This window comes from Centruroides vittatus, unplaced genomic scaffold (assembly GCF_030686945.1).
Source record: "Centruroides vittatus isolate TY-2023 unplaced genomic scaffold, ASM3068694v2 contig_926, whole genome shotgun sequence".
In the NCBI taxonomy this organism is placed as follows: domain Eukaryota; kingdom Metazoa; phylum Arthropoda; class Arachnida; order Scorpiones; family Buthidae; genus Centruroides; species Centruroides vittatus.
The window spans coordinates 1406536-1419538 of record NW_027122612.1 but is presented as its reverse complement, the minus strand read 5'-3'; the positions used below and the strand labels follow the sequence as shown (position 1 = coordinate 1419538).

Here is a 13003-nt window from a genome sequence, read left to right as displayed (position 1 = left end):
ATTAAATGGAAAAATTGTATTTGAATATGTAATATTACATATTCATAACATTTGTAACATGTAGTATGTAAAATACCAAATTTAATTTACTTAAAACTGAATGTAATGTTACATATGGCCCAGTTTCATGGTGTTACAATCAACAGAGATTTCTAATTAAATGGAGAATTAGGTATCTGTATATCTCTATGGTACATCAATACTACACATTCTGTTTTCATTTATTTATTTTTATTTATTTTTTTTTGTGAACTGTTTCAGATAATCAAGTTTCTACTATATTAAATTTAACATAAAATGACTGGTATCTTTGTGAAATTATATAAAAATAATTATAAAACAGAGAGAATGAAGTTCACGTGCATTTTTATTATTATTTTAATTTTTAGACTAAATTAGCAATAATAATACAATAACAAACTTTGATCCTAATCATTTTGAAAAAAATAGGTTTGTGGGCTGTTTTCATATAAGTCCCTAGACTCAATTGCTAGTCCATACCTGGTACTAAAGTGTTTAAATAATAAAGAAAAGCAAAAGTTATAAAATAATAGGATTTTAAAAACTTTTATATACATTTTGAAATAGTTTTAATGAAATATATAAAATTATAAAATTTTTAAGTGAAATCTCATTGCAGCTCATTAATAAACTGTCTACAGACTACAGTGAGTAGCACTGACTTAAATAACTTATTGTATAATATATTCTGATTTCATAATAATAATAATAATGATATTCCAAAAATAATTATAAAAATGATGGAGTCAGACTTTCTATTCTTCTTACTTGTAAAATATGAACTGTGTACGATCAAACCTACTGAAGAGGCCTTTCGTGAAAGGCGAAATGCATTTGGGAAGTTTATTAATGTAAATAAAAAAGTTTTTTTCTATGCAAGTTGATTTCCTTCCTTAACTTTAATCTTTTTATTCATTGTTTATACAATGTTTTAAAATTTTTTTAAGTTATACAATATCCATAAGTCAGAACTGGAAGAAAAATATAATTTTTTCACATATTTTACAAGAAGAATAATAATGAACAAAGAGGAGAAAAGTTATCAGTGAAATTAATGTGAAAGTCACAACCTAAAAATTAAATAAAATTATGTATTTAGATATCTGAGTATTGTATTTAATACAATATACAATCAATAGTAGTTGCAACTGCAATTTATGTCCAGCAAAATATCAATAAATGCAAATAAATAGCTAAGATCAGAAAACTGACAATAAAGAAAAAACATTACTTTTAAGAGAAAAATATTATTCCTTCAATATTAAAGGTGATGAAGTTATTTGGATAATCAATGAAGACATGTAATAATTCAAAAAAAAAAATTAGCTAAATTGTTGAATATGAACCAAAAAGGTATAGAAAATGAAGAATTTACTTGCATACTTAGCAAAATTTTAAAGATCAAGTGCTAATTTCAAGCCAGCCCAAAGTTAAATGCCCAAACTTGATAAATAAAGTAGTTAAGCTTTTATATAAACTAGGGAATCTACTTTTGATCATTTTCAGCACTCAAATATCTCATAGCATGTCACATCACTTTAAGCATTTTTGTTGTAATTTATATAATAATTCTTCATAAACAATATTAGCTATATATAAAATAATTCAAAAGTAGTAGATAAAATTTTATAGGGTTTAATTTACAGAAAAAAATTTTAATACAGCTCTGTCTGGTTCTCAAAGATAACAAAGATAAGCTAAAGCAAAAAATCTTTACTTCAAATCATTTATAGTTTAAGTCTAGTAAACACTGAAAAACAACAAAACAAATAAATTAGTTGCTGTCACATTATTTTCAAAAGTGTTAGTTTTGTCAAAGACCCAAAGAAATCATAATGTATGCACTTCTATTATCCTTAGAGGTAAAGCTTGTATAGCCAGTGATGCATCTCATTTTAATTTATCTTTAAGTGATAGTTAACTAAACATAACCTGTTTCTAAGCTAGTAAATGTGAACTGGTAGTTCATACTACTTAATGTTGAAATAGTAAAATTATTTGGAATAAAGATTTTTCTCTGTAACTCAGTTATCTTTGAGAAGTAGTTACTTTGGACATGATTATATCAACATTTTTTACTATAAACTGAATTATCATCATCCCAGTTTTTATCCACCACTTTTGAACCACCCTGTATGTATATAATATATACATACAGGGTGGTACAGTACATTTATATTATAAATAGTCTTTCAAAAACCATACTCCATTTTTTCATTAAATTTTATTTCTATACTACACATCTCAAAACATATTTTTTAGTATGTATGTGATCTATGTGTTAACATTAATACTAAAAATAAAAACTAAAATTAACAATAAAATAAAAATAAAAATTTAACGAATATATTTGTTACATATCTTTACATATATTTGTTACCTATCAGAATTAATTGATTTTTATTTATTAATGTTGTTGAGATTGTCAAAAAAGAACTGCCAAACATGTGCCTCCTCCATAAAATTGATACATTCCCCCTTTAGTTCAGCTTTACAAATTTCAAGAGCTTCCAAAATTTTGATCTGATCAGTGTGAAAGGAGCATCTAATGAAACTAGCATGCTGTAGTTTAGTTTCCACACCAGTTTCAGAAGCATATATTGCTAGAGTGATGGTCTGCATTTTGTTTTGTATATCATATTTGTCAAACCAATGTACATCAGATCTCTGTGAAATCTGTCATCTCTCACCAGTATACTGTATACCCCCAGTGTATTGTCAGTGTTAATGGCATCTCTGCTGTTTCTTAATAACAAATAAACAGACAGGTTATGTCTATATGTTATTGCCCACCCTCTATTAGTAGCAATTTCTTTGTATAAAGCTTTTAATCCCTGGTCATAATCAATTAGTATATGTTGATCTGTATGCTCTAAATCTTTACTATCGCCCCTGTTAAGATTGGAAATGGTGTGATCATTCATTCTCTTAATATAGTTCTCTGCTAATCTTTGCACCACTGTTCTAGAGTAACCATGTGCCATTTCTTCTTCAGGGATTTGGGACAGACTACGTCTTCAAATTAATTTTCATAAAATTGCCATCCGACGAAGTTCTGCAATTGAAACTTTTGCAAAGATTCGTCACCAGGGAAGCTACAAAAACCTACATCTTCCAGTGCATTTTCCTCAGTAGATATAAAGGCTCGAAAATCCTCAAGTGGTAAGGATGAAAAGAAAAATAAACATGTCTGTAAGATCCCCCAGTTCTAATTTTAACTTTGTAATTTTAATTGGATATTTTTCTGTGTTTTTTAAAGAAATCTCTTTAAACTTGACAGCCAAGCAGCCTAAAAAGAAAGGTCAGGTAGTCAAGTGTTTGTATTCTGAAACACAAGAAGTGAATAAATGGTGGTTACTAATTTGGAACAGACTACGTCTTCAAATTCATTTTCATAAAATTGCCATCTGACAAAATTCTACAATATTCAGACTATTAAGATATAAACAAACATATTTAATATAAAACATATTTCAGGATTTTCATTTGAAACTTCGCAAATAAAAAGTATTTAATACATTTTTAAATAATAGTTTTATAAGTTGCTTTTTTTTTCTCACAACAATGTAACTAATTTATAGCTATATCCATCACTCAGAGGAAAATATTTTAATGAATATTGCTATTTATAGAAATATGATATTTAAAAAAAATTAGATTAATATTCATAAATAGCTGATTTTCCAAGATAAATGGATTGAATTAATTGTGCTTTTAATTGTGGAAGAATGATTGGGGAAACTTTGACAGCTTAAAAATTAATACTGAAAACTCTTAAAATACCATAAATAAATTCAATTTAAAAGTATATTATTACTTTTATTTATTTTTGATAAACATTATTTCAATTCATTTATATTAATGTACATGTCTAGTTACAGAAATACCATATCTAAAAATTAATCACAACTGCTAAATTTGTTATATTATAGAATAATTTTAAAAGAATACTGCCTTAATACATGTTCATATGTTAATAATAAAATTTGTATTGTTAACTAAAATAAAAGGTCTAACAGAGAAGTAATTTCATTTAACACAAATAAAACATGGAACTATTATTAAAGTTACACACAAATACAACTGTTTAATTAAGGCAATTATCTTATGTTTATTTTATCTGTTTTACATGTAAAGCTGTGTAAAACGTAATTTATAAGCAAGGGCCTGTATTCTAAAAATCTGGACATATTTTAAGTTATTTAAAATTCATTATTTATTTTAAAATAATTTCTTTTGAGTACAGATAGATTATCAGGATTGCAATCAATTAAAAAACTTGAAATTTAGTCTTAACCCATCCTATTAATCTCCAGAAGTGATCAACTTTGATCCTGACCTTCAACTCCTTTGTAAATCCAAGCTCTCCAACCATTTTCATAAACTTTTTGCTTCAGTTAGTACAAAATCTCTCAATTGGTTTTAGTTGCAAAAATTTGGAATGTTAGCTTCATAACTGATGTATCAAATTCTGTAATGGTCAACTTGGCAACTATCTTATGAGCATAATGGACAGTTTTATTGAAAAAGAAATATTACTGTGACCAAGGATATGTCTTCTGGCATGTTTGTCCAGAAGACATATCTCCTTGGCAGAGTAGTATTTCTTTAAGAAGTGTACTAGCCTCTACTAAATACATTCATTGCCATACACTTCTTTAGTGATGGAGAGTTGCAACAAGACAATGGCCTGTGAATGTCCCTTTGGACTGATTCCAACCAAACCAGAAGCTTTGGCAAAAACTTGGAAATGTTGTTTGAATTTGATTTCAGCCCTTCTTTGGTGAAACAGTACTTGCTACCAGCATATTCACTTCCATCAGAAGTGAAATAGGACTTGCCATCCAAAACTATATCAAGATTGATGTCTTTGAGATGCCATTACATAGCTTTCACAGAAGTGCTTTAAGTTGTTTCATCATGCATTTTGAAGCAGATTTTCACTTCTTGAAAGTCATTTGACATTCCTTCAAAATGTGGCAAACATGTCCATGCAAAATTTTGAACTTTCTTCCCAATTCCTTAGCCATTTGTCCAACTTTTCCAAGCTATTCTTCCTTCAGTTCTCAATAAACATTCTATTGTCAATGTTTTCAATAAATGAAATTGAGAACATTCTAGAATGAATATATACTGTCTAATGCACAGTGCAATTATTTGAAATTACCAGAAAATGTGGTTGAAATTTGTGCAGATTTTTAGAATATAAATCTATATCTGAAAAATGAATATTTAAAAGCAGGATTTAGCCATCATACAATGAAGAAAAATGTTATCAATTATACCATACCAGCACTTTTTAACAATCTGTTACCAGATATATCAGAATTCAGAATAATATCACATATACTTTTAAACATGTTTGTAAGAAAAAATAGTTATTTACATCTTTCAACACTTAATTCAAATTTATTAATTATGTCAACTAACTGTATGCACATCCAATTGGTTTATTTTGAATTTGAATTTTTGTTCTTTGAACTATTCCATTTTAGAATTTGTATTATACCTGATGCAGATCTTAGGTGAAAATCAAAAATGCTTGTTTCTACTGTGAATTAAATCTTTTGCCAGATCTGATAGACCAAGTTTGTGTGGTGTTGTATTCTGTTCCTCATCTAGTTTGAGTGAGTTATTTTACTCATATCTTAATAATTCTTTAAAAACTTTTAATTTTAATGAACTAATGTTAAGAGATTTTGATGGCTAATAGATTAATTATTACTTTTTTAACATTATAATTATTCTAAATGTTATTTTAAAATACTTATTTATGAGAAATATACATAGTTATGCATTTTGGACTATTTCAACTATAGTCCCTCCTGACTTTTGATCTTAATTTCTTTTTTATCTTCCAATAAAATACTTTTTAAACAGTTCTTTTTTCTAAAGACAAAATGATTATCATCCTTTGCTTTTTATAAAGAAAACCTGTGTTTAACTTATATTTTATTGGAAGATAGAAATAAACTATGACATTGTGTGACTTTATTGTATTGCGATAAAATTGAGGCAGAGCTGGAATGAAAAAAACAATCTTTAAATTTGTCAGGAACAAACAGGTGAACAGGTGAACCTTTCACTTGCCTCCATTGAGAGACAATCCTTGACATTGGCTGCCATAAAAGAGGTGATCCAATAACAAAGCAATTGGTGTTGATTGTTTTGTTATTGTGTTTTGTTCATTTTTCCTGCCATTTTCTGTTAGGTGCAATTACACAGTATGACGGGTGAAAACATTTGTTAAAAGAGAATTAACTGCTGATTTATAGGTAATTGCTTATTTACATATGCATATCACAGTTTGGGCAGAATTTTCACTTCAAATTTCAAAGTAGCTGTATTTTGAACTAATCAAATTCTTTAACATGTAAATCTCTATATCATTGGCCAAGACAAATAGTACAGTTATGAACTAACAGAGTTTTGAACTATCTGAGTTTGAATTAACAAGGATTTCCTGTACTAGTATTTTTTTTCTAAAACTGAATCAAGAAACTGGCTTAAAGTTATATCTCTTGGCAGTAACTTATGATGTTGCTATAATATATACAGTAACAAAGGCAACATGGCAGCAGTAACCAATAGCAATTGTATCCATCAACACATGTATAACAGTAGCACATAATCTCATTACAAATCAGTTACATAACACAGAATTTTTCAGTCAGATATAAAGATTCTGTAAATTATATTTTGAATATTTGTAAATATTTACATTTCTTGTGAAATGCTGGCTTAAAACTTATAATGAAAAAACTTGAATTACAATGTATTTGGAATTTATAGTTCTTAAAATGTTAATTTAATTAACTTGTATATATGTGAATCCAGATGACATCTGGCCCAAATTAGTCTGAATTTTTGATGCTTCAATATAATTAGAAAGCTCTCTAAATTTTCAATTGTAATGTTTTTGGACTAAATCAATTATGAGCATTCTGAATTTCATTTTACTTAAAATCTTGAACTGCTAGATGGCATAATTATCAATATTTTTTAAAAAAATTAAAAATTTTTCTGATAAAAACATGGAAAAAATATTTTAAAATTCTAATCAAATAATAAGCTGGATTTCTTATAAGGCTACATTTTGGCAAATTAAATATACAAAATGCAACCTGATAATAAGTCTAGTTTGTTATTCAATTTATAAGTTAATTTGGGTTTGGCTTCATATATTATTTCATTTAAAAATTCGGTTAGATTTTGTTGTGACCACAAGTATTTGAGTTGTTGACAGTTCAATTTGGCCAAGTAATTCTGGAGATATATAATGTATAAACAGATTTATAATTTTCTTAAAATAATTGCACATGTACTGTATATATCACTCTGAAACTTTATCAAAATCTTTTAAAAATCGTAGTACTCAACCGAATAAATTTTGATGCAAATTGATTTCTATAACAGATTCCCTGTGGAAAATATTATGACTTTATATCTAATTGTATAACTTGTTTGTACTTAGTTAAGTAAAGTGACATGAAAATTTAAAAAAATGTCCATTTATAAAAAGTTAAAAATAGTTTTTACATTGTATATGGTTTTATATATTTAAATTGGTTTGAAATATCAATTTATCAATAATTATCAACTTACAAAAAATATTTAAAAATTCAATAACTATACATTTAAATTTACATTTGAGTAAATAATCTTGAAATATATGCTATCAAAAATTTTAAATAATATATATTTAAAATAATATGTAAAAACCAGCTCTTGTCATTACAACACTCAGTTTAACATTTCTAAACTTCCAAACTGTTGAATATCTAGATGTTGAGTATTTTGTATCTGTATTTTTCTCTAGATTAATACCCAGTGATTGTAATTAAAGTATCCCTATTCAACACTGTCTAGAGAGATATTTAGCAGTCCAAATGCAATCAAATTTGGTGTATAACATTTCAGACTATGCAGATGACATTTCTGCTGTAATAAAAAGGAAAAAAAATTAATACCAAAAGTCAGCACTTTTGGCACTTTGGATGTTAATCTGTTATTTTTGATTATGTTCTTGATAAATCACACTTAAAAAGTGAAGTTTATCAAAGACATGTTGCAAATTTTGTAACCTTAAAAGACAGCATCATAGGCAACCAATTATCATCAGCCATAGAACACAATGTTACCATCTTCAGAATAAGAACCATATTGAACAGTATCCCCTGCATCATTATTTTCTTTGTATAGCATGACTGTCTTATATAAATAAAATGTTTGTTGCTTATAGTGCCATAAGATGAGTTTTGGTACTAATTTTCTCTTTTTACAGAAATATCTTTTGCATGTCTCATGTCTTAAAATGTCATCTTACCAAATTTGGTTAAATTTAGACTGCTAAGTATATCTCCAAACAGCATTGAATAAGGATATTTTTAATTAAAATCATCTGGTATATTAAAATATAATCATTATAACTAATATATAATTGTTTTTCTTTACTTTTCATAAAAAAAATTATTTTATTTGATTTTCACTAATATACATATTAATTTGAAATTTAAAAGTTTGAACTCTTGATTGAAAATAACTATCATCTTGGTGAAAAATATAAAATTTTGCATATTTTCTTTATTAACAATAGATTGTTATTTTTTAATAGAAACTGTTATTTGTTAAGTAAAATCTTTTATATAATGATTATCTTACTGTTTGACTCACTCAAAAGAGAAGAACAAATATTATTGTTTTGACTCACCATTATTTCCATTTCAAATTATACTGACAGATATCTTCATCATAATAGGACACTTGATGTGGTAAAACATGTTTTACAGACACTGTAACCAAATTTATTTTAGAAATGATTTGAATCTCAGAAATTAGGAATAGAAGAAAAAATTCTAATTATTAATTAATATGCCTTTGTGTCCTTAACTTAATTTAAACTTATCTCGTCTACTAGTACTTTATCAATATTATTTCTGATCTGTAAGAACTAATTGCTGCATCCATAAATCCAGTATAATAAGTCCTGTTAATTGATAAAGTACTAGTAGACAAGATAAGTTTAAAAAATTCTAATTATTGTTTATTTACATTATTTTAATAATTGTTTTTCATTTTACAATTAAAAAGTAAATAAAATGGAAAAAAAATCAACTCATAAATTATAAAAAAATTCTATATATAAGGAAAAATGTTTATGATCAAGCATTCTTCATCAGATATAATAAATTATTATTTTGAATAAGGAAATAAAAATTCATAAGTGTAGAATTAAAAATAAATTATATAGAATGCCTAAAATTGTTTTCTTTAAAAAGTAAAAGATTTAGTCAAAGTTAATATATTAAGAAATGCTTAAAAATTATTTATGGAGATAAACTATTAAATTTGATTAAATCATATGCCTCTGTGTCCTTATCTTATAGTATAGTATTTAAAATGTCTACTCGGATTTGTTTTATTAACAGGACATATTATACCAACATCTTTGTTTAGCAAAAGTTAAGAAAGCTTATCAGAAAAAAACAAACAGTCTTTATTTTCCATCTGTTCCAACAGGTGGAAAACAAAGACCGTTTGTTTTTTCTGATAAACTTTTGCCAAACAAAGACGTTGGTATAATATGTCCTGTTAATAAAACAAGTCCAAGTAGACATTTTAAATACTATATTAAATTTGAATTTGTTTTTTCATAATTAAGTTCATTAAAATCCTGTTTTTCGTGAATCAATTCTAATTTGATAATTGATATTTCATATTAAAATTAAAAACAATTTAATATGAATTTTAAAAGTAATATAACATCTATTGTCTACATCATAGTTAGATAATAAATTTTTTATTACTTTTGTTATTTAAACATAAAAAGCACATCTCACATCTGTTTTTAGTATGCAGGAATTTATGAACTCCATCGTAATTTATTTACCATGAAAAACCAATACACAAATAAATGTTCTTAACTTAATATGTTCGAAGAATACTCTCAATTCCACTTTTATATATATATATATCACTAATACATTATAATTTCCTGTGTATAACCCATAGCAGTTACACAGAAACTTGTAGAGAATGAAAATAAAAATGTTATATAACTATGATTTATACTTTGCTTCTATTCTGTTTCTTTAATCTCAATATGTAACTGGTTCAAACACCTTAATTTTCTAGGAATTATCACATCTCAGAAGTTGCAGCAGAAAAGTTTTCATTAGCCTGTATTTAGTTTAAAAGGTATTGTCTCAAACATTGTGGTTTACCCTATCTGTTTTATTTTTATTAGCAATTCAGTGTAGATATAATACAAAAATAAGTGAAATGGAAAAAACAAAATATCTGAAACAGAACCAGAACTGACTAAACTGCACTCAACCAAAAATATAAAATGGTGCAAAATAACTAAAATTTTTTATCATTTTATTTGATTTTTATTTATTAATAAAATACCGTATTTACTCAAATATAAGATGATCTCACATATAGAACGAGGTGCAACTTTAAAGATGAAAATAAAAAAATTATGCTAATACAATGCTAATTTTATTTTTGTTTAATCACAAGTAAAACATCAAATGAATGTAAATGCACACACTGTCCCACAAAAATTACTAGAATTTTAAACTTTAAGGAAAAATCTTGTAAAATCGACAACATAATTTGTTCATGTAAAATTGGACCATCAGGAACCTTTTTTTGCCAATTCCTAACAGTCAAATCCACTCTCCATCGATTACATTTATGAGTTTCTCCGAATTCTGATTTCCAAATAATCATCTGTTTTCACATGGGAATAGATTAAAACTTATATCATGCTCCCATGTGATTTTGGAATTTCAATCTGGAATTCAATTCGAAAGCTTTGCTTTTCCTATTGCTATTCATCTTTACTCCCGACAATATACAAGAACAATTCAAATGACCCAGATAAAATACTTGTTTTTAAATACAAGTATTTTATCCAAAAAATTAACAAGAGGGTAAGCATCCAGTAAAAAATGCAATACATGGTTGCATGGTTGCATGGTTGCATGGTTGCATGGTTTGCAAAAATGCAATACATGCATTTTTGCAAACTTATTTGCAAAATGCAAAAAATCTTTTGTTCGTGTGTATAGGACAGACTAGGATTTTGAAGCTGTGGTAAATAAATAAAAACCTCGTCTTATATGCTAGTAAATATGGTATATAATAATAATAATCTCTTAGCACAGGCTATTTACATAGGCATAATCAGATAGCAAATATAATACACTAAAAACATGCACACAAACACAGATTAGTAGACACCCTGGCACCATACTACAGATATACTCCACAAGCAGTATTAGGAAATAACACACAAATTATACTATGATAGAGCCATAATCATAGATAAAACAATGCATCACAATAGACCTGACATCACTTTCATTGACAAATGCAATAAGATTGCTTATATAATAGATATCTGTATTCCAAACACTCATAAGATGATAAATGCACACACCAAAAAAATTAACAAGTACATTTTTTTTTGCCCAAGAAATAAGGCAACAATGAAGAATGGATAGGGTACTTAGTGTGCCTATTGTCCTCTCTTTTACTGATATCAAATCATATATACTAAAAAAGTCTAGAAATATTAAACCTTAACAATAACACAAACATGACACTACAGAAAGTTACAACACTGAACATTGTTAGGATCTAGATGTAAACATATACCAATAACAAGGAAGCTTAATGTTACACATGTTTGGGAAGCTATGGCTTGACTTCAGTCCAATATAGCACTTGGCACTGGTATCAACTTCAGACATTTACAACATAATAATAGCAATAATAAATGCTAAAATTACTTCAGAAAAATTAAATAGAAAAAAGATTTTAATGTTGACAATATCTAATGAATTATCAAAACACTTTCTGTTGCTGAGAAATATTTATTAAACAAACACAACATTGACAATATCTACACCAGGGGTGGCCAACGAGTCGATCGCCAAGCCAATTTTGGTAGATCGCTAGCGATGTCTTGACTTAATGTATTATATTTGTAACCGAACGCAACTGTGTGCATGCAGTTATGACTCGACTCACAAGAAGTGAGTGCACTTTGTACTGAAACAGTATATAAACATAGTATGTATTTCACACTTCCCCTCCCCACTTAGACTATGCCTATGACAACAAGTCGATCGCAACACATTTTTACGATAAAAAGTAGATCTTATGTGCACAAAAGTTGGCCACCCCTGATCTACACAATACATAGCATTTATGCATCACCTGAAGTCATAATGAATCCCAAGTAGTAATGTGGTTAACATTGCTCTTGGACTGATTACTGATCAATTTCAGTGACTGGAATATTTTTTGGCATTCAAAAATTTGATTACTGAGTGTATCTCACTACAAGCAGAAAGTTTAACTTTAGATGATATTTCAACATACCAATTATGAACTTCAAAAACTTAAAATGTATCAGCTGTCATCTGCTTCATCATCATGACAACAATAGGCAGATGGTAATCAATAACTAGTGTCATTGCAATTTGAATGTGCAATCAGAACTTAATTTCTGAACTTGCCATGTGAATACATATCAATTATATCAAAGCTATAAACATACAAAGAAACAGGGATCAAGAATACTTATTAAATTTCAAAATTTGTTTTCTTCTTTCAATGTTATATCTATTAGTTATGACTGCAGAAAATTTGAAAAAATCTGTTATTACAACATATATAAAATACAAAAATGTTTAAAAGTTTGGGTAAATTTTATTGTTGTGCAATCATAAGAATTTATAATTAAGCTTAGATATTATTTCTGATATTATATATTAAATACTGGAATAATTTCAGGCTATAAACTTGGCAATATATTAACAATACAAAGAAGTTTAATCTAAAAGTAAGCACACTTAGGCTGCCATCTAGTACTTAAGAATCCAAAGATAATCCAGCATTTAATAATTTGATTATCATAAAATTCAAACTTGTTTACACATATATAAATATATTTCTAAAACGTTAT

At 27.0% G+C, this 13003-nt stretch overlaps 1 protein-coding gene across 12 annotated transcripts in view; it reads right to left on the bottom strand.

Moving 5' to 3' along the window:
- LOC136984696 (DNA-binding protein RFX2-like) overlaps positions 1 to 13003 on the bottom strand; it is a 162677-nt gene that overhangs the window by 111373 nt on the left and 38301 nt on the right. Inside the window, exon 2 of one of the 12 annotated variants that reach the window (XM_067281789.1) lies at positions 8732 to 8813. The exons of the other annotated variants lie outside the window; for them this stretch is intronic. Coding sequence (XP_067137890.1) covers positions 8732 to 8743 — 12 coding nt within the window. The 5' untranslated portion in view covers positions 8744 to 8813. The remainder of the gene's footprint in view (positions 1 to 8731; positions 8814 to 13003) is intronic. 12 annotated transcript variants of the gene reach the window in all.